Here is a 23,251-nt window from a genome sequence, read left to right as displayed (position 1 = left end):
AGCCAAGATCACTCCACTGTACTCCAGCCTGGGCGACAGAGCAAGACTGTCTCAAAAAAAAAAAAAAAAAAATCCATACTACCCAAAGCAACCTATACATTCAATGCATCAATGCAATCCCTATGACGTTCTTCATAGAAACAGGAAAAACAATCCTAAAATTTATATGAAATCACAAAAGACCCCAGTAGCCAATGCAATCTGCAGCAAAAAGAACAAAGCTAGAGGAATCACACTACCTAACTTCAACATATACTACAAAGTCATAGTAACCAAAACAGCATGATATTGGTGTAAAAACAGTCAGAGACCAGTATAATAGAATAAAAGCCCACAAGTTAATCCACGTTTACAGCCACCCGATTTTCAACAAGCATCAAGAACACAATTGGGAAAAGGACAATCTCTTCAATAAACAGTGTTGGGAAAACTGGATATTGCATGCAGAAGAATGAAACTGGACCCTCATTTCACACCATATACAAAAATAAACTCAAAATGGATCGAAAACATAAAGACCTGAAACTATGAAACTACCATAAGAAAACATAGGGAAAAAGCTTCATGACCTTGGTCTGAGCCAGGAATTTTTTTTAAAAGACCTCAAAAGCACAGGCAACACAAACAAAAATAAACAAATAGGATTGTATCAGACTAAAAAGTGTCTGCACAGCAAAGGAAATAAGAGAGAAGAAACAACCTACAGAATGGAAGAATCTATTTGCAAACTATACATCAGTTAAGGGGTTAATATAGAAAACATACAAGGAACTCACAGCAAAGAAAGGAAAGAAAACCAATTAAAAAATGAACACCAGCTACTCAAGAGGCTGAGGCAAGAGGATCACTGGAGCCCAGAAAGTCAAGGCTGCGCTGTACTTTAGCCTGGGTGACAGAGCAAGACCCTGTTTAAACAAAAAAAAAAATTAGTCCTAAATGGTGGCGTGTGCCTATATTCCCAGCTTGGGAGGCCAACATAGGAGGATTGCTTGAGCCTAAGAGTTTGAGGCTGAAGTAAGCTATGAATGCACCACTGTACTCCAGCCTGGATGACAGAGCAAGATTCCATCCCTCAGTAACAAAACAAGGCAAAAGACCCAACAGACATTTATCAAAAGATGATATATAAATGGCCAGAAAGCCACGTGTGGTAGGTAGCACGTGCCTGTACTCCCAACTACTCGGGAGGCTGAGGTGGGAGGATCACTTGAGCCTGGGAGGTTGAGGCTGCAAATGAACTGTGACTGTGCTACTGCACTCCAGCCTGGGTGACAGAGCAAGACACTGTCTCAATAAATAAATAAAAATAAAATAAATGGCCAACAGATATATGAAAAAATGTTCAACATCACTAGTCATTATTAGACTGGCTATTATCAATGATAAAAGATAACAAACGCTGGCCGGGCGTGGTGGCTCAAGCCTATAATCCCAGCACTTTGGGAGTCGAGACGGGCGGATCACGAGGTCAGGAGATCGAGACCATCCTGGCTAACACGGTGAAACCCCGTCTCTACTAAAAAATACAAAAAACTAGCCGGGCGAGGTGGCGGGCGCCTGTAGTACCAGCTACTCGGGAGGCTGAGGCAGGAGAATGGCGTAAACCCGGGAGGCGGAGCTTGCAGTGAGCTGAGATCCGGCCACTGCACTCCAGCCTGGGCCACAGAGCGAGACTCTGCCTCAAAAAAAAAAAAAAAAAAAAAAAAGATAACAAATGCTGACAAGGATGTGGAGAAAAGGGAACCCTTACACGCTGTTGATGGCAATGTAAGTTAGTACAGATACGAAAAATAGTATGCTGGGTCCTTAGAAAATTAAAAATAGAATTACCATTAAGATCCAGCTCCTGCTCATCAAAGCAAGTTTAAAAAAAAAAAAATCCAGGCTGGGTGCAGTGGCTCATGCGTGTAATCCCTGCACCTTGGGAAGCTGAGGCACGCAGATCACCTGAGGTCGGGAATTCAAGACCAGCCTGGCCAACACAGTAAAACCCCATCTCTATTAAAAATACAAAAAAATTAGCTAGGCATGGTGGTGCACGTCTGTAATCCCAGCTATTTGTGAGGCTGAAGCACGAGAATCACTTGAACCTGGGAGGCAGAGTCACAGTGAGCCAAGATCACACCACTGCACTCCAGCCTGGGAGACAGAGCAAGGCTCAATCTCAAAAAAAAAAAAAAAAAAAAAAAAAAATCCAGCAATCCCATTACTGGGAATACATCCAAAGGAAATGAAATTAGTACATCAGACATCTACACTTTCATGTATATTGCAGCACTAGTTACAATAGCCATCAATTGGTTATATAATCAATATATGTGTCCATCAACAGATGAAAAAAGAAAATGTGGTATATATAAACAGTAGAATACTATTAAGCCTTACAAAAGCATGAAATTCTGTCTTTTGTGACAATATGAATGAACCCAGAGGACAGTACTTATGTTAAGCAAAATAAGTCAGGCACAGAAAGACAGTAACAATGTGATCTCACTTGTGTAGAATCTAAAAAAGTTGCTCTCATAGAAGTTGAGAATAGTGCTTACCAGAGGCAAGGGGAAGGCAGGGGAGACAGGGAGAGGTTGGTCAACTGGTACAATGTTATAGTCAGATGGAAGGAATAAATTCACCTTATACCCAATAAATAGGACAATTATTATTATTATTATTATTATTATTATTATTATTTTGAGACTGAGTTTTGCTCTATCATCCAGGCTGGAGTGCCGTGGTGCAATCTCGGCTCACTGCAACCTCCACCTCCCAGGTTTAAGCGGTTCTCATGCCTTAGCCTCCTGAGCAGCTGGGATTACAGGCTCCCGCTACCACGCCCAGCTAATTTTTGTATTTTTAGTATAGACAGGGTTGCACCATGTTGGTCAGCTCGTCTCGAACTCCTGACCTCAAGTGATCCAACTGCCTCGGCCTCCCAAAGTGCTGGGATTACAGGCATGAGCCACCGCACCCGGCCCATATGTACAATTATTACATGTCAATTATAAACATTATGAATAATGCTCCAATGCTTCAGCACTTACATGAAATACACAGGCTATAAAATTATAAAATTCTGGCCAGGCATAGTGGCTCATGCCTGGAATCCTAGTACTTCGGGAGGCCGAGGCGGGCAGATCATCTGAGGTCAGGAGTTCAAGACCAGCCTGACCAACAAGGTGAAACCCTGTCTCTATTAAAATACAAAATTAGCCAGGCGTGGTGGCACATGCCTGTAATCACAGCTACTCAGGAGGCCAAGGCAAGAGAATCCCTTGAACCCGGGAGGCGGAGGTTGCAGTGAGTTGAGATCGTGCCATTGCACTCCAGCCTGGGTAACAGAGCGAAACTCCATCTCAAAGAAAAAAAAGAGAGAGATTATTTAATGCCTGTTACATTCTATAGCACTGTAAAACAAGAAAAATCCATGCTACACACTACAGTGATACAACAGCTTAGTAGGCTGCCCAAGGTCTTGAAATATGTCATCTCTAGGCCAGGCACGGTGGCTCACGCCTGTAATCCCAGCATTTTGGGAGGCTGAGGCAGGTGGATCACGAGGTCAGGAGTTGAAGACCAGCCTGGCCAACATGGTGAAACCCCATCTCTACTAAAAATACAAAAATTAGCTGGGTATGGTGGCAGGCACCTGTAGTCCCAGCTACTCAGGAGGCTGCAGCAAGAAAATTGCTTGAACGCAGAGAAGGAGGAGGTTGTAGTGAGCTGAAATCAGGGCACGGCACTCCAGCCTGGGCAACAAAGTGAGACTCCATTCAAAAAAACAAAAACAAACAAAAAAAAGAAACTAAAGAAACATGCCATCTTTAATGTCAAATATCTATCTATCTTTAATTATTTGGGTTTTTTCCCCTGTCATTTTCAGCAACGGGGATATTTTGGTATTCATGCATGTGAATCAGCTGAATGAACGCTCAGGCAGATGACAAACGTGAGGAATTGTCTGCCCCAACCTATAACACAAAGATTTCCACCTGATAAATTAAGTTAAGAAGTTACCTAACCAACTGTATTTTGCTGAAAAGCAAAAAAGCCACTGAAAGCTCTGCAAACTGTCTACAAGTCACAGGGCACCCAGTTCAGCAGATACAGGGCTTAGTCCCCAGGGTTGAGGGCCTGGACCTAGGAGAAAATAGAACAGGCAGTCTCATGACTATCATCTAAAAGCCAAAATGACTAGAAAGAAAAAAAAAATCACGACATAACCAGTGTCTCAGCAGAAAAATGATCTTTAAGCCACAGGGCTGGCTACATGGAAAAGAGAATACAGCATAATATCAAAACAGTTACTGAATTTAGAGCACAAGGAAAATAAGAAAAAAAAGCAGCTTTTGGAAAAATTTCTTCTAACCATCTAAAATTCAAATTGTAGCTATGGCTCAGGTTAAAAAAAAAAAGTACTGCAGTAAAACATCAGTATCTCTATGGAGTAATCAGGACAGTCTTAACCCCCAGCTCTCTGAACACAAGAAAAGCCAGGAGGTACCATTAAAAGAACAGGCCAGGCCAGGCACAGTGACTAACACCTATAATCAATCTCAACACTTCGGGAGGTCAAGGTGAAAGGACTGCTTGAGTCCAGGAGCTGGAGACCAGACTAGGCAACATAACAAGACTCGATCTCTACCAAAAAAAATTTTTTTTAATTGGTCAGGCATGGTGGCATGAGGCTGTGGTCCCAGGTACTTGGGAGGTTGAGGTGGGATGACTGCTTGAGCCTGGAAGGTTGGGGCTGCAGTAAGCCGTGATCACGTCACTGCACTCCAGCCTGGGCAACACAAAAACGCTGTCTCCAAAAAAAAAAAAAAAAAAAGTCCAGCCCAGGTGGAGTGCTGGCTCTGTACAAAATAGCTGTGTGACCTTGGGCAGGCCTCCAAGCCTGTTGTCACACCATAAAATAATGTAGCAGATGTAGCAGTATTTAACAGAAGTTTTGTGAAGATTACATGAGATCATATGAGCTGTTCATTTATCAGCACCAATTACAAAGCAAAGGTTAACACTTAAGAGGAAGCCAGAAGGATGAAAGGCTAAAGCTCAGTCTTAAGAATCCTACTCCAGCATGGCTCAGCCTTGACGCTTCATATCTGGGGCCAGGCCATTCTTCACTGAGGGGCAAAGCTGCCCTGTGCACTGCAGGTATGTTTAGCAGCAACACTGCCCTCTATTCACTAGATGCCAGCTGTACTACCACCAACATGGTAACAATAAAAACATGTTCGGCTGGGCACGGTGGATCACGCCTGTAATCCCAGCATTCTGGGAGGCCAAGGCGGGTGGATCACGAGATCAGGAGTTCAAGACCAGCCTGGCCAACACGGTGAAACCTCGTTTCTACTAAAAATACAAAAAATTAGCTATGTGTGGTGGCGGGCACCTGAAGTCCCAGCTACTCGGGAGGCTGAGGCAGAAGAATTGCTTGAACCTGAGCAGCAGTGGTTTCAGTGAGCCAAGATCGAGCCACTGCACTCCAGCCTGGGCAACAGAGTGAGACTCTGTCTCAAAAAAAAAAAAAAATGTTCAAACATTCCCAAATGGTGAGGTGGGGGGACAAAATCACCCCACTATTCCTCTACTTTTTTCATGATTCTTTCTGCAGTTTTTACCTATTTTCCCTTCCCCAAAATTTGAACACCACTTTGTTCTCTAGCTGGATTCCCAACTTACAATCTTTTCCTTCCTCTATTCAAAATAATTTCTTCCTCCTGATTTGCCTATTTCAGTTAACAGTAGTACCTTTTTCCCACTCACCCAGGCTTAAAACCTTCCTCGTTTCCAATGGCCTGGTCCTCTCCATATCTCCCAAATCCTCTCACCCTTTCCATTGCTATTGCTCCTGCCCAAATGTACATCCTCCCCCAACGCCCACTGCAGCAGCCTCCTCTCTGGTCTCCCAGCTTCTTGATCCCCGCTCTCCTCTATGCTATCCCCCAAGCCACCTTAGAAAGTGTTTCTAAAATATAAATTTCAAGCCACCACTGTCCTTAGCACAGTCTTTGGAACACAGTATGCCTCTGCCTACCCTTCCCACCTAGGAAGTCCTTCCACAAGGCATGGTCAGAAGTATCCCCTCCCACTTTCTCATAAAGTGCTTGCATCCCTTCTAGCTCACGCTGACTCCCAGTCAATACTGGACAAAAAGAGTACTAGGCACATTAAGATGTGTAAATACATTATGAAAGACAAGGAAATTACGATCTCACTGTGGAAAACTAAAGATAAGGGCTATGCCCCACCAGGCAGCAGAACGAGGAGATTCCCTGCCACTGACAGAGAATGGAGAGATCCCGGAAGGATACTAGACAGGCTGACGGGGCTCCACTGGAGGGGAAAACAGGCAGGAGAACATGGGCATCACTGAAAGCAATATATGATAGATAACAGAACAAGTGCTTTTATTATTATTATTTAAATTCTACTCCTAGCTGGGCGCAATGGCACATGCCTATAGTCCCAGCTAATGAGGACGGTGAGGTGGGATGATCGCTTGAGCCCAGGAATGCCAGACTGCAGTGAGCTATGATCCCACAAATGCACTGGAGCCTGGGCAACAGAGCAAGATCCTGTCTCAAGAAAAAAAAAAAAAAAGAAAGTAAGAAAGAAAAGAAATACCACTCAACCTTCTGTTTCTAGCCCAGTATGTAAGAAGCTTAGAAGTCGCCACCTGATCCTAACAACATGCAAAAAGCTGAATGAACTGAAAAAACAACTCTTAAAGAAATGAGGTGGCCGGGCGCGGTGGCTCAAGCCTGTAATCCCAGCACTTTGGGAGGCCGAGACGGGCGGATCACGAGGTCAGGAGATCGAGACCATCCTGGCTAACATGGTGAAACCCCGTCTCTACTAAAAAACACAAAAAAAATTAGCCGGGCGAGGTGGCGGGCGCCTGTAGTCCCAGCTACTCGGGAGGCTGAGGCAGGAGAATGGCGTGAACCCGGGAGGCGGAGCTTGCAGTGAGCTGAGATCTGGCCACAGCACTCCAGCCTGGGCGGCAGAGCAAGACTCCGTCTCAAAAAAAAAAACAAACAAACAAACAAAAAAGAAATGAGGTGACTGGGCGTGGTGGCTCACGCTTGTAATCCCAGCACTTTGGGAGGCCGAGGCAGGCGGATCACGACGTCAGGAGATTGAGACCATCCTGGCTAACACGGTGAAACCCTGTCTCTACTAAAAATACAAAAAAAATTAGCCGGGCATGGTGGTGGGCGCCTGTAGTCCCAGCTACTCTGGAGGCTGAGGCAGGAGAATGGCATGAACCAGGAGGCGGAGCTTGCAGTGAGCCGAAATCATGCCACTCCAGCCTGGGAGACAGCGAGACTCTGTCTCAAAAAAAAAAAAGAAAAAAAAAGAAACAAAGGAGGTTAAGAACGAAACCGCTGCCTCCCAAATTGGACAGACAGAAAGGCAGATACAGAGAATCACAGCTTACTGGAGCAAAATCCTCTACCAAATCAGCGCTAGGGTAGGAAAACCTTAACTATAACTAACAAATTGCTGGAGGCTCAGTGTGGACAACTGTGAGAGTTTAAAACTCCAGGAGACCCAATTACTGGGGAGCCCCATCGTTTGATGAGTTTTACCTCCAGGAGCTCTACCAGTTCCTTACAGTGAAAACTGAGGAGGGGGGGAAATCCCTTCATGCTTCCAGCAGAGGGAGGGGCAAAGAAATCTTTTTTTTTCTTTTCTTTCTTTTTTTTTTTTTTAAACACACCAGAACATTCTGTTCTTAACAAGGTCTGCCCTCAGGAGAAATTATCTTGCCAGCACCTAACCTGTTGGGATCTTCTCAGAGCCTAAACTTCCTGGGAGAAGGGAAATACACAATTCCAGCCCCCTCTGGCCATTCTGTCCCACCTAAGTGGGGAGAAGAACTAAGAAAAATGGGTAAAGTTCACAGTCTAGGTGCACAGGCTCACCAAAAGACTGAGACCTCACCATAGGACTATAGGTTAAACATTCAAAAATCAACAGTAGGTTGGATGTGGTGGCTCGTGCCTGTAGTCCCAGCACTTGTGGGGGGCCAAGGCAGGTGGACCACTTGAGGTCAGGAGTTCGAGACCAGCCTGGCCAACATGGTAAGACCCCATCTCTACTAAAAATGCAAAAATTAGCTGAATGTGGTGGTGCACACCTGTAATCCCAGCTACTCAGGTGGCTGAGGCACAAGAATTGCTTGAACCCAGGGAGTGGAGGATGCAGTGAGCCGAGGTCACACCACTGCACTGCAGCGTGGGTGACAGAGTGAGACTCTGTCTCAAAATAAAAAAATAAAATCAATTAATATAATCTACCACCTCAACAGGCTAAAGAAGAAAAATCACATGATCATATCAATAGATGGAGAAAAATTATCTGACAAAATCCAACACCCATTCATGGTAAATAATAAATTCTCAGAAAATGAAGAATAGAGAGGAACTTCCTCAACTTGATAAAGAACATCTATAAAAAACCTATAGCTTCCATCATACTTGATGAGAAAGTCACAGCTTTTCCACGAAGAACAGGAACAAGGTAACAATGTTCTCTCTCACCACTTTTTTCAACATCATACAAAGTCCTAACTAATAAGAAAAGGAAATTAAAAGTATACAGATTAGGAAGAGAGAAAGAAAACTGTGTAGATGATATGATTGTCTATGTAGAAAATCAGAAAGAAATGACAAACACATTGCTGGAATAAGAGATTATATAGCAGGACTGCAAAATACAAGGTTAATACATAAAAGTCAACCAGTTTCCTATATACCAGTGACAAACAAGTGAAATTTTAAATTAAAAGCACATTACCATTTATATGAGCACCCCCAAAAATGATATATATAAATCTAACAAAATGTGTATAAGTTCTACTTGAGGAAAACTATAAAACTCTGATGAAAGATATCAAAGAAGAATTAAACAAAGGGAGAGATATTCCATGTTCATAGGTAGGAAGACTCAATGTTATCAAGACTTTGGTTCTTCCCAACTTGATCTGTAGATTTAATGTAATCCCAATGAAAACCTCAGCAAGTTATTTTGTGAATACCAATGAATTGATTCTAAAATGTATAGGGAAGCCAGGCACAGTGGCTCATGCCTGTAACCCCAGCAATTTGGGAGGCCAAGGTGGGCAGATCACTTAAGGTCAGGAGTTCCAAGACCAGTCTGGCGAACATGGTGAAATCCTGTCTCTACTAAAAATAAAAAATTAGCTGGGTGTGGTGGCGTGCATCTACAATCCGAGCTACTCGGGAGGCTGAGGCAGGAGAATCATTTGAATCCAGGAGGCAGAGGTTGCAGTTGGCTGGGATCGCACCACTGCATTCCAGCCTGGGTAACAGAATGAGACTTCATCTCAAAAAAAAAATGATAATAATAAGAAAGTTTACAAGGAGAGGCAAAAGACCTAGAATAGCCAATGAAGAATAAATTCAGAGGACTGACACTACTCAACTTCAAGAATCATCATAAAGCTACATTAATTATGCCAGGTGCAGTGGCTCACGCCTGTAATTCCAGCACTTTGGGAGGCCAAGGTGGGCAGATTACCTGAGGTCAGGAGTTCGAGACCAGCCTGGCCAACAGGATGAAACCCTGTCTCTACCAAGAATACAAAAAATTAGCTGGGCTTGGTGGTAGGCACCTGTAATCCCAGCTACTAGGGAAGTAGAGGCAGGAGCATTGCTTGAACCTGGGAGGCAGAGGTTGCAGAGAGCCCAGATCGTGCCATTGCACTCCAGCCTGGGCAACAAAAGTAAAACTCCATCTCAAGAAAAAAAAAAAAAATACAAAATGAGCCAGGTGTGGTGGCACACACCTGTAATCCCAGTTACTCAGGAGGCTGAGGCATGAGAATCACATGAACCCGGGAGACAGAGGTTGCAGTGAGCCGAGATCATGCCACTGTACTCCAGCCAAGACACTATCTCAAAAAATAAAACTAAAAAAGCTACATTAATTCAAACAGTGTGGTATTGGCAAAAGAAAGGACAAATGGATCAATGGAACAGGCTAGAGAGCACAGAAATACATTCACATAGTCAACAGATCTTTGACAAAGGAGCAAAGGCAATACAACGTAACAAATGTCTTTTACAACAAAGCATTTGTTGTTTCAACAAATGGTCCTGAAACAACTGGACTTCCACATGCAAAAAAAAATCTAGGGGCCGGGCACGGTGGCTCAAGCCTGTAATCCCAGCACTTTGGGAGGCCAAGACGGGCGGATCACGAGGTCAGGAGATCGAGACCATCCTGGCTAATAAGGTGAAACCCCGTCTCTACTAAAAAATACAAAAAACTAGCCGGGCGAGGTGGCGGGCGCCTGTAGTCCCAGCTACTCGGGAGGCTGAGGCAGGAGAATGGCGTAAACCCGGGAGGCGGAGCTTGCAGTGAGCTGAGATCCGGCCACTGCACTCCAGCCTAGGCGACAGAGCGAGACTCCGTCTCAAAAAAAAAAAAAAAAAAATCTAGACAGACATTATACTTCACAAAAATTAAATCAAAATGGATCATAAACCTAAATATAAAATGCAAAATTAGGTAACTTCTAGATGATAACATAGAAGAAAATCTAGATGACCTTAGGTATGGTGATTGCTTTTATTTATTTATTTATTTACTTTTTTTGAGACGGAGTCTCACTCTTGTCGCTCAGGCTGGAGTGCAGTGCCGCAATCCCGGCTCACTGCAACCTCTGCCTCCTGGGTTCAAGCAATTCTTCCTGCCTCAGCCTCCCAAGTAGCTGGCATTACAAGTGTCCACCACTACACCGGACTAATTTTTTTGTATTTCTAGTAGAGACAGAGTTTCACTATGGGCCAGGCTGCTCTCGAACTCCTGACCTCAGGTGATCCACCCATCTTGGCCTCCCAAAGTGCTGGAATTATAGGCATGAGCCACTGCGCAGTCAGATTACTTTTAGATACAGCATCAAAAGCACGATCCATGAAATAATAATTGATAGGCCACACTTCACTAAAATTAAAAACTGCTTTGCAAAAAATACTGTCAAGAGAATGAAAAGTCACAAGGTAAAAATATTTGCAAAAGACACATCTGATAAAGGACTGTTAACAAAAATATATAAAGAACTCTTGAAACTCAAGAAAAGGAAAACATTCCTTCCCACTCAAGAAGGTGTGGCAGGGGCCTGGCACGGTGGTTCACACCTCTAATCCCAGCACTTTGGGAGGCTGAGGCGGGAGGATTACGAGGCCAGGAGATCAAGACCATCCTGGCTAACACGGTGAAACCCTGTCTCTACTAAACTTACAAAACATTAGCCAGGTGTGGTGGCAGGCGCCTGTAGTCCCAGCTACTCAGGAGACTGAGGCAGGGCAATGGTGTGAACCTGGGAAGCAGAGCTTGCAATGAGCCAAGATCATGTCACTGCACTCCAGCCTGGGTGACACAGCGAGACTTCATCTCAAAAAAAAAAAAAAAAAAAAAAGGTGTGACAGGAAAAAAAAACAACTAAATTAAAATTTTAAAATGGGCAACAGGTTCTGTGGCATGCCCCTATAGTCCCAGATACTTGGGAGGCTGAGGCAGGAGGATCCCATCTATGAATACCCACTACACTCAAGCCTGAGCAATGTAGCAAGACCCACTTTCTTTTTTTTTTTTTTGAGACGGGGTCTCACTCTGTTGCCCAGGCTGGAGTGCAGTGGCGCGATCTCGGCTCATTGCAAGCTCCGCCTCCTGGGTTCACGCCATTCTCCTGCCTCAGCCTCCCAAGTAGCTGGGACTACAGGCGCCTGCCACCTCGCCCGGCTAATTTTTTGTATTTTTAGTAGAGACGGGGTTTCACCATGTTGGCCAGGATGGTCTTGATCTCCTGACCTCGTGATCCGCCCGCCTCGGCCTCCCAAAGTGCTGGGATTACAGGCGTGAGCCACCACGCCCGGCCAGACCCAGTTTCTTAAAAAAATAAAAAGGAAAAGGAAAAAGACACAAACTGACATCTCATCAAAGAAGATATACAGATAGCAAATAAGCATTTGAAAAGATTTTCATCATATGTCATTAGAAAGTTGCAGCCAGGGGCCGTGGCTCACGCCTGTAATCCCAGCACTTTGGGAGGTGGAGGTGGGCGGATCACGAGGTCAGGAGATCAAGACCATCCTGGGTAACACAGTGAAACCCCGTCTCTACTAAAAATACAAAAAAATTAGCTGGGTATGGTGGCGTCCACCTGTTGTCCCAGCTGCTGGGGAGGCTGAGGCAGGAGAATGGCGTGAACCTGGGAGGCAGAGCTTGCAGTGAGCGGAGATCACACCACTGTACTCCAGCCTGGGTGACGGAGCAAGACTCCATCTCAAAAAAAAAAAAGAAAAAAAAAGAAAGTTGAAAATTAAAATGAGATACCTGACCAGGCGCGGTGGTTCATCCCTGTAATCCCAGCACTTTGGGAGGCTGAGGTGGGTGGATCACCTGGGTCAGGAGTTTGAGACCAGCCTGGCCAACACAGTGAAAACTCATCTCTACTAAAAATACAAAAAATTAGTCAGGTGTGGTGGCAGGCGCCTACAATGCCAGCTATTCAGAAGGCTGAGGTAGAGAATCGCTTGAACTCGGGAGGCGGAGGTTGCAGTAAGCTGAGATCACACCACTGCACTCCAACCTGGGCAATAGAGCAAGACTCTATCTCAAAACAAAAACAAAAAAGAGCCGGGCACGGTGGCTCATGTCTGTAATGCCAGGACTTTGGTAGGCTGAGGCGGGTGGATCACCTGAGGTCAGGAGTTCAAGACCAGCCTGGCCAACATGGTGAAACCCCATCTCTACTAAAAATACCAAAAATTAGCCAGGCGTAGTGGCAGGTGCCTGTAATTTCAGCTACTTAGGAGGCTGAGACAGGAGAATCACTTGAACCTGGGAAGTGGAGGTTGCAGCAAGCCAAGATCGCACCATTGCACTCCAGCCTGGGCAACAAGAGTGAAACTCCATCTCAAAAAAAAAAAAAAGAAAAAGAAAATAAGAGACCATTATACGCCTACCAGAATGACCAAACTCCAGAATGCTGACACCACCAAATGCTAGTGAGGACATGGAATAACAGGAAATCTCATTCACTGCTGATAGGAATGCAAAATGTTACAGCCACTCTGGAAGACAGTTTGGCAGTTCGTTACAAAACTAAAGGTAACTCTCACCATATGACCAGCAATCATGCTCCTCGGTATTTACCCAAATGAATTGAAAACCTACACATGGGCCGGGCGCGGTGGCTCAAGCCTGTAATCCCAGCACTTTGGGAGCCGAGGCAGGTGGATCACGAGGTCAGGAGATCGAGACCCTCCTGGTTAACACGGTGAAACACCGTCTGTACTAAAAATACAAAAAACTAGCCGGGCACCGTGACGGGCGCCTGTAGTCCCAGCTACTCGGAGGCTGAGGCGGGAGAATGGCGGGAACCCGGGAGGCGGAGCTTGCAGTGAGCCGAGATCGCGCCACTGCACTCCAGCCTGGGCGACACAGAACCTTGAAGTAACCCGGATGTCCTTCAGTAGGTGAATGGATAAACTATGGTATATCCAGATGACAGACTACTACCCAGTATTAAAAAGAAGTTAGTTATCAAGCCATGAAAAGACACAGGGAGGCTGCGCGCGGTGGCTCTGTAATCCCAACATTTTGGGAGGCCAAGGTGGGCAGATGACAAGGTCAGGAGTTCAAGACCAACCTGGCCAATATGGTGAAAACCCATCTCTACTAAAAATACAAAAAAATCAGCCAGGCGGGGTGGCACATGCCTGTAATCCCAGCTACTCGGGAGGCTGAGGCACAATAACTGCTTGAACCCAGGAGGCGGAGGTTGCAGTGAGCCAAGATCGCACCATTGCACTCCAGCCTGGACAACAGAGGAGGACTCGGTCTCAAAAAAAAAAAAAAGAAAAAAGAAAAAGAAGAAGAAGAAAAGACAAGACAAGATACTGGGAAACTCAATGCATATTATCAAGTGAAAAAAGCCAAACTGAAAAGACTACATACTGTATGATTCCAATTCTATGACATTCTGGAAAAGGCAAAACTATGGAGACTGTAAAAGAATCAGTGATTGGCTGGGGTTAGGAGGGAAAGAGGGTTAAACAGACATTAAGTAGAGGATTTCTAGGGCAGTGAAACTATTCTGTATGATAGTACAGATGGTCTCCAACTTATGATGGCTCAACTTATGATTTTTTGACTATACAATGGTGCCAAGGTGATATGTATTTGGAAGAAACCGTACTTCAGGTATACATACAACCATTTTATTTTTCGTTTTCAGTACAATAATCAATAAGTTACATGAGATATTTAACACTTTATTATAAAAACAGACTTTCTGTTAGATTATTTTGCCCAACTGTAAGCTAATGTGTTAAGTGTTCTGGCAAATTAAAGGTAGGCTAGGCTACGATATGCTGTTCAGTAGATTGGATGTATTAAATGCATTTCAATTTATGATGGTTTATCAGGGCATAACCCTGTTGAAGTAACCTCATCATGTAAAGCAGCATCAGTAAAATGGTGGATACAAGTCATTATACGGTGGGCAAAAACCACAGAATGTACAACAGCAAGAATAGGATGTAGTGTGTTATGGACTCTGAGTGCTAATATGTCAATGTAGGTTCCTTAGTTTTAACAAATGTACCATTCTGGTGGGGGAAGCTGAGAAAGGGGAAGGCAGTGCCTGTGTGCAGACAGGGGGTTATATGGGAACTCTCTGTACTTTCTGCTCAATTTTGCTGTGAACCTAAAACTGCTCTAAAACTGGGCACAGTGGCACACACTTGTAATCCCACCTACTCAGGTGGCTGAGGCAGGGGGGACTGCTTGAGCCCAGGAGTTCAAGACCAGCCTGGGTAACACAGTGAAACCCCGCATTTCTAAACAAATACAAACTGCTCTAAAAAATAAAGTGTATTAGTTTAAAAAGGAAGAAAGAAAAAGAAAGTCAGCAAGCCAGCCACTCAAGGAACAAAACTTTCCAGTAAAAACAAGTGTAAATAAAATTATATCTTGAAAAATGAAACTGAAAATTATTTCTGTTCTTAAATGTAACATAGTTTAGATTACAAGTACAACTACATATTTATGTTTAAATTGAAAAACAAGGCTGGGCGCGGTGGCTCAAGCCTGTAATCCCAGCACTTTGGGAGGCCGAGGCGGGCGGATCACGAGGTCAGGAGATCGAGACCATCCTGGCTAACACGGTGAAACCCCATCTCTACTAAAAAAATACAAAAAACGAGCCGGGCGAGGTGGCGGGCGCCTGTAGTCCCAGCTACTCGGGAGGCTGAGGCAGGAGAATGGCATAAACCCGGGAGGCGGAGCTTGTAGTGAGCTGAGATCCGGCCACTGCACTCCAGCCTGGGCGACAGAGCGAGACTCCGTTTCAAAAAAAAAAAAAAGAAAAGCAAACATTTAAAATGAAAAGTAGGGAGTCTGGACACAATTTTTCCAAAAAAATTATGATGGCACCGTAAGACACAATTAACTTCCTATGTGAGTTTTACTGCATAATTTTACAACAATATCTGAGGACTTGGCCAGTCTTTTCGTGGGACTCTCTCCATCTTTTGATATGATTCTATTTTGCAGGGTCCAAGGTATCATCCTTATCAATGGTTTTCTTTTCACCATTAGTGGGTCTGTGGAACGTAATGTCAAAAGGTGTGTGAAACTTTGACAGTTCTCCAACATTTCATTCATTGAACTTCATGAAATCTTGTATCCCACACAAGACTTTAAACCTCATTTCACAACTGCTGTGACCTTATCAGCAACGAAAATAACAAACTCTAAGCTGGGCACAGTGGCTTACGCCTGTAATCCCAGGGCTTTGGGAGGAGGCAGGAGGATCACCTGAGCCCAGGAGTTCTACACCAGCCTGGGCAACATGGTCAAATCCCACGTCTACCAAAAAATACAAAAATTAGCCAGGTAGCCAGGCATGGTGGCTCACGCTTGTAATCTCAGCACTTTGGGAGGCTGAAGCAGGTGGACCATGAGGTCAGGAGTTCAAGACCAGCCTGGCCAACATGGTGAAACCTTGTCTCTACTAAAGATTAAAAAAAAAAAATTAGCCAGACAGGGCACACGCCTGTAATCCCAGCTACTCGGGAGGCTGAGGTAGGAGAATCGCTTGAACCTGGGAGGCAGAGGTTGCAGTGAGCTGAGATCGCGCCATTGTGCTCCAGCCTGGGCAATAGGGCGAGACTCAGGAGGCTGAGGCATGAGAATCACTTGAACCCAGGAGGCAAAAGTTGCAGTGAGTCAAGATCACACCACTACATTCCATCCAGCCTAGGCTAGTGAGCAAGACTGTCTTAAAAAAAAAAGAAAGAAAGAAAAAATAATAACATACTATTGACTTGACAGGCAGGGACAGAGTTAATATTAAGCTGTGATGCCTGGAAATGAACAAATTTTCTAAGTGGTCAGTTCATTAACAACAGTTCTCATGTTAGGACAATTTTTATTTTTCCCTATACCACTCATAGTTGGAGAGACTCAGACAAGGACCTCCGTTCATCACACAGCAAAGACGCCAATTTAAGCTAAAAATGACAGTTTCTACACTTATCCAGTGCTGGTGTGCCAGGCACTATTCTAGTGCTGGAGATACAAAGATGAACATGAAATGCCCTCTAGGAATTCAATCTAACAAGAGAATGGAATGAATAAACACACAAACGTGTTAAGGGTTGTGATAACAAGGCCTGCATGTACAAAGTGCTAAGGAGGAGACACAGAGGGGAAAGAAATTCATTATGTCTGGTTCTCTCTGAGTTAAGCCTTGAAAGAGGAATTTTAAAAGCAGACACCACGGGAAAGGCTGCCAAGCAGAGGGTAGGGGCAAAGAAAGGCCTGGTAACTGAAAACACAAAGCTCATTCAGAAAATGAAGGCTCCAGTGTAACTAGCTCAATGTTAGTTGCTGTGGTTCGGGAGAAGGAGTGATTTTTTTTTTTTTTTTTTTTTTTTTGAGACGGAGTCTCGCTCTGTCGCCCAGGCTGGAGTACAGTGGCCGGATCTCAGCTCACTGCAAGCTCCGCCTCCCGGGTTTACGCCATTCTCCTGCCTCAGCCTCCCGAGTAGCTGGGACTACAGGCGCCCGCCACCTCGCCCGGCTAGTTTTTTGTATTTTTTAGTAGAGACGGGGTTTCACCGTGTTAGAACCAGTCTAAAAAGTTAGGTCAGGCAGGGTGCGGTGGCTCACACCTGTAATCCCAGCACTTTGGGAGGTCGAGGAGGGTGGAACACCTGAGGTCAGGAGTTCAAGACCAGCCTGGCCAATACAGTGAAACCCCATCTCTACCCAAAATACAAAAATTAGCCGGATGTGGTGGTGCATCTGTAATCCCAGCTACTCGGGAGGCTGAGGCACGAGAATTGCTTGAACCCAGAAGGCGGAGGTTGCAGCGAGCCGAGATCGTAACAGCCTAGGTGACAGAGCAAGACTCCGTCTCGAAAAATAAATTTAAAAATAAAAAATAAAAAGGTAAGCCAGGGCTCAAATTTAGACCATGCAAACAAGTTTGGATTTTATTTTCCAGTATTTGAGAAATCCATAGCAACACGATATAGAATGGATTACGAGGAACACACAAAATGCAAGAAGATCCTAAAATGCCTCCTGTTATAGTGTCTAAGCAAGGACAGCAAAGGGAGCAGACAGAAGGTGGGGATACAAAAGTAGCTCATGAGGTTTGAGTTACCACTGCATGCAGAGGAGGGATTTCTGGGGGAATGCAGAGTTAGAAATGATCCTGGGGCTCTGGCCAGGCTGCTGTTACAAACGCAGAGAGAAAGCAGAAGCACATTCCTGGGTGGGGAGGAGCCAAAGGGTTAAATTTGGAATAGGTTGAATGCACTGAGTTGAGGTGGTGAAGTCTGATAAACTCCTGCAGATGCACTGGCACTCAGTGGAACAGGGAGCTCCAGAAACAGATTAGGGCCAGGTGTGGTGTCTCACGTCTATAATCCTGGCACTTTGGGAGGCTGAAGCAGGAGCTCAGGAGTTCAAGACTAGCCTGGGTAATATGGCGAAACCCCAACTCTACAAAAATACAAAAATTAGCAAGTAATGGTGGTGCGTGTCTGTAGTCCCAGCTACTTGGGAGGCTGAGGTGGGAGGATCACCAGAGCCTGGGAAGTCGAGGCTGCAGTGAGCCATGATCACACCACTGCACTCCAGCTTGTGCAAAAGAGTGAAACCCTGTCTCCAAAAAAAACCCAAAAACCAGAATCAGATTGGGAAATGTCAGTAAAATCTGATAGCTGGAGCCATAATAACTGCAACTGCCTATGGAGAATCACTGAATTTCACTTAGGAGAATTCCTCTCCTTCTCCCCACCTCCAAATGCCCTTGTCTTTTTTTAAAGCTAGACATCACCCACTTTCCCACGTCCTAAATCACCTTTGTTTCTCCTTATTAAACTTATTCCATAACTACATTCTCTTCCAGCAAACAGACAGGACTGAGACAGTGTACTCTTGCAACATTATGTAAAAAGGTCATCCAATCCAAAAGGAAAGCTTTGTTTTCCAAAACTGCTAACTCCTGGAGAAAAGAAACAAGACATCCTCAATGCTTTCCTAATAAATGGTTTGAGCAAAATGCAAAAGCTTAACTGCTGAGTGACTTTCCCTGGAGAAAGCCATGAAAATGTCTTAAGGCTGGATCTAGGGTGTCCAAACATTTTCACAGGCCGCAGGCTAGATCACTGGTGCAGGAGAGGGGGACACCAGAGACCTGGCAGTTCAGGCTTTGAAGGCAGTAAACACCCACTGACCTCAGGCAAGTCACTTCTCCTCCAGGTTTTTCACTTCACAGACTGGTGAGTACATGGTCTAGAATGATCGCCCTTCTAGTTGAGAATTTTCAGGACTAACTAAAAGTGGATTAAAGTAAACCTTAAAGAGAGCTGAATTTTTTTAAGTGCCATTAAGCAATTCAGGGATTATCTAAACAGCTTTGGTTTTCTTTTCTCTGCTTCCTTACCAACTGCCTTTTAACTCTCACTCTTAGGTCATAAGCAGTCAGAGGGGCTGAAACACAAAGAGGAAGTGAAGCTCAAAGAGTTAATTTTGCTGCATTAGTGGCTCTGGTGAAAGACAGTGGGCACAGAAAAGGAATCAAATAACCAAAACTGGATTGGGGATTACTGGTGGCAGCCAGCCAGCAAATTTCTAGATACTGCACACAACCTGGTCAGCCAATTAAAAGAAAATTGGCAAAAAATGAGGGAACACATTTTTTTTTCTGAGACAGAGTCTTACTCTGTCACCCAGGCTGGAGTGCAGTGGCATGATCTCGGCTCACTGCAACCTCCACCTCCCGAGTTCAAGCGATTCTCCTGCCTCAGCCTCCCAAGCAGCTGGGACTACAGGCGTGCACCACCATGCCTGGCTAATTTTTGTATTTTTACTAGAGATAGGGTTTCACTATGGTAGCCAGGCTGGTCTCAAACCCCTGGCCTCAAGTGATCCTCCTGCCTCAGCCTCCCAAAGAGGATTACAGGCGTGAGCCACCGCGCCTGGCCGGGAACACAATTTTTTTTTTTTTTGAGATGGAGTCTCTGTTGCCCAGGCTGGAGTGCAGTGGTGCGATCTCAGATCACTGCAAGCTCTGCCTCCCCGGTTCAGGCCATTCTCCTGCCTCAGCCTCCCGAGTAGCTGGGACTACAGGCGCCCGCCACCACCCCGGCTCATTTTTTGTATTTTTAGTAGAGACGGGTTTTCACCGTGTTAGACAGGATGGTCTCGATCTCCTGACCTCGTGATCCGCCCGCCTCGGCCTCCCAAAGTGCTGGGATTACAGGCGTGAGCCACCGTGCCCGGCCCAGGAACACATTGTTAAAGGCCTAAATAGAAGGATGCACACACTACGATGAATGGTTATCTCTTGGGAGCAGACTGGTGAAAGAAGGTCAGAATTCTGTTAAGTCTGAATACCTACACGCGTACTTCTGTAATTCAAATTTAAGATTAAATATTTTCAAGTTTAAAAAAAGGAAAAAATGGCCGAGCGCGGTGCCTCACGCCTGTAATCCCACTTTGAGAGGCCGAAGCGGGTGGATTACCTGGGGCCCGGAGTTTGAGACCAGTCAGACCAATATGAGAAACCTTGTCTCTACTAAAAATACAAAATTAGCCGGGCGTGGTGGCGGGTGTCTGTAATCCCAGCGACTAGGGAGGCTGAGGCAGGAGAATCGCTTGAACCCGGGAGGCCGTGGTTGCAGTGAGCCGAGATTGCGCCACTGCACTCCAGCCTGGGGACCAAGAGCGAAACTCCTTCTCAAAAAGAAAAACAAAAGGAAAAAATATTTCTACCTTAATCTTATTTTAGGAGCCACGCCTCCCACCTTTGTCTAGTAACACAGCTATAGTGATGTCTCAACAGTCCCTCAGGCGATGAGAAAATGCTACTCCTCCACTAACAAACGACTCTTGGAGAGGGGAAAAGACATCAAATCGCGAACTCGAGAAACTAGCAGAAAAAAGTTAAAAAGTGATTTGCGTTTTTAAAGCCAGCCACATCTTCATTCAAGGCCCTAAACCGCAAAGACTTTCTAGACCTGTCTTAAACGCACTTCGTGATGGAACGGTATTGTTCTCCCAGAGTAGACCCGTTTTCTCATGAAACCGACGTTTTTACAAAAGGCTGCCTGTGGACGGCCTGCGGCGGCCGCGGACCCGCTCCCCTTGAATTTCGCGAGGGCTGGGAAAAGGAGGGCTTTCGCCAGCTGCGGTCCCCGGCCCCGGCCCCGGCCCACGCCCCCCGCCCGGACCCCGCCCCGCGTCACCTGACTGGCCCGCGGCCCCCAGCCCCGGCGCCACCGACCTGATGACACTGATGTGGAACTCGTCCTCGCGGAGGCCCCGCCAGGCGCCGGGCAGGAACTCCTTGCACCACAGATAGGCCCTGCGCCGCGTCCGGGGCTCGGGCTGCTCGTCTGCCGGCGGCTGCGGCGGCGGGGGCTGGGGCAGCGGCAGCGGCGGCGCGGGGGGCAGCGCGAGTGGCGGTTGTTGGCCCCCCAGCTGCTTGGACTCGAGGTCGCTGGCAGCGTCGCGCTGCTGCCCCACGCCGGGCGCCGGGGCCGCGCTGCCGCTGCCGCAGCTCAACAGCAGCCCGAGCGGCGAGGGCTCCGCCTCGCCCCCGGTGCAGAACTTGGTTTTCATGCCCGACAGGCGGCCGAGGAGGCGCGGGCGGCCGCAGCGCGAGAGGACGAGGCTCAGGGTCCGGCCGGGCGCCCGCCTCAGGGGGCCGGGCGGGAGGCCGCTCGCCGCTCTCTGACGGGCGGGCAGGCCGGCCAGGAGAGAGGTGGGGGGCGGCGTGCCGCGGCAGTTGGGCGCGCGGGGCGGCGGCTGTGGCGGCTGTGGCGACTGTGGCGACTGTTGCGCGGCGATGTGCTGCTGCCCGCTGCTCTCGCTCCTCTGCCGCCGCCGCACGAGGAGCGCCGGCAGCGTCACAGCCCGCCCTCGCGCTCGCCACTGATTGGCCGCCGTCCGCCGGCCCGGCGCATCATAACGCCACCGCCCTCGCCACGCCGCCTCCCCATTGGCTGCGGCGCCGCCCCCAACCTGGGGCGCTGCGACCTCCGGAGCAGGGCCTGGGCGGAGGGGGCGGGGCGTGGAGGGGGTGCCCCCGGTCGCAGGAAAAGGGGAGAGAGAAGGGAGGCGCCGGGAGAGCGGCTCCGGGGTAGGACAGAGCCGGACTGGGCCGAGCGGGGGAAGCTTCTGAGCCTCGGAGGATCTCGGGGTTGGCTTTGGGAGCTGAAAGTTTCCTTGGACCCTTCGGAAGCCCCGTGACATCAGAGGCCGGGCCTGGCAGGGGCAGGCAGGAAACGTGTCTGGAGACAACTGCCCTCTCCGCGTGACCTTGGGCGAGCAGCCTCCTCCTGGGGCTCAGTGGCTGTGATTTCGTAACATTTCCCAACGCTGTGAGAGGCGCGTCCTCGCCCTGTCCAACGCGGAGCCCGAGGAATTACTAAGAAACCGAGGCCCGAAGGAGGGAGGAGGCGACGGGCTCGAGGCCACACGGTGGGCCAGGCTGGGCCGGGCTGCACGCGGGCTACCGGGACCTAGCCCTCTGCACGCCTCCAGCAGCCTCAGTTTCCCTGTCCGTGGTACTGAGGATGCTCGGGCCTAGAAGTTCAGGGCTGGAGGCTCAGGGACCGGCGAGGGAGGGGCATCATCCCCGCCACGGGGCCGCCACAACTGCCCAGAGCACAGGCCAAAGGTGCGTGCCACGGGGCTGCTGGCGTTGTGGACGCTGTCCCCTGCCTCCCCATTCCCCGCAGGAAACAGCCTTGTGACAGTGACTAACGCACCTTTGCCGCGGTAGGAGGACAAGGGCCCCTGCTACCGTTTGCCATACACTGCCCCATGTCCCTCACTGCTCCCGTCCTTCCTGGAAGTGAGGTGCCGATAAATATAAAAATTACGGATCCCATTTTATGGGACATGAGCTGAAACAGGAGGTTTCCTGGCCTGCCAGGGCCTTAGGACATCCAGTGCCTGATGCACAGAAAATGGCTTCTATGTAGGGAGTTCATAGTCTTCCACCAGAAGCAAAAATCTTTTAGAGTGTGTACTTGGTTGAACTTGCTCCACGCAAAATGGTCTTATTTAGGGATAAAAATGAAAGGGACTTTTGTGAGGCTGCTGTGGCAATAGGCCTGGAAGTGGACCTGCAGGGAGGTAGGAGAGGCCAAGGCCCCTGGGACGGAGGCCGGCCAAGGTGGGAGTCCCACTGGATGTTTGAAAGGCTGAGAAGCCAAGGGTTTCAATCTGGGGAGGCCATTTGGATAAAGGAGCCAAAGACTTTCTCTGAAAATACCAGCTCACAGGGAGGTGGGGCCATGCCAATGGCCTGTCCAGGTGACAAGCCCTTTGTCCCACTGTCTCCTGGCACCAGTCTGGTAATCTCAAAGGAATGCCAGAAATCTGGCCAGGAGGAAGGGACACTAAAGTAAGGAGTGGCCCTCCTCTATAATTTGAAGTCACTCTTTCTGGCATCTGCTGGCTTGTGTTAGGAAAACCCTAAGACATTGTTATGGGATCACAGTTCCTGTGGGAGGAAGAGGTTGCCTCCAGGCCAGGCACCGTGGCTTACGGCTGTAATCCCAGCACTTTGGGAGGCCAAGGCAGGAGGATCACTTGGGCCAGGAGTTTGAGACCAACCCGGCCAACATAAGACTCTGTCTCAAAAAGTAAAAATGAAAAAAAAAAATGAACAGGACATGGTGACTTA

General features: G+C 47.2%; 1 protein-coding gene across 4 annotated transcripts in view; it reads right to left on the bottom strand.

Moving 5' to 3' along the window:
- Window positions 1-21,467, bottom strand: part of CHKA (choline kinase alpha) — a 76,329-nt gene extending 54,862 nt beyond the window's left edge. For 2 of the 4 annotated variants that reach the window (XM_033206408.1, XM_033206407.1), the window contains exon 1: window positions 20,840-21,247. In XM_033206408.1, the coding sequence (XP_033062299.1) occupies window positions 20,840-21,177 (338 nt within the window). In that variant the 5' untranslated portion in view covers window positions 21,178-21,247. Of the gene's footprint in view, window positions 1-20,839 lie in introns of all 4 variants that reach the window. The other 2 variants (XM_033206409.1, XM_033206406.1) reach the window with 2 other exon arrangements.
- Between the last annotated feature and the right edge of the window lie 1,784 nt (window positions 21,468-23,251).

The sequence above is a fragment of the Trachypithecus francoisi genome, unplaced genomic scaffold, assembly GCF_009764315.1.
Source record: "Trachypithecus francoisi isolate TF-2019V2 unplaced genomic scaffold, Tfra_2.0 Lachesis_group8, whole genome shotgun sequence".
NCBI classification, from domain to species: Eukaryota; Metazoa; Chordata; class Mammalia; order Primates; family Cercopithecidae; genus Trachypithecus; species Trachypithecus francoisi.
Note: the sequence above shows the minus strand (reverse complement) of the source record. Positions and strands in the feature narration are given on the sequence as shown.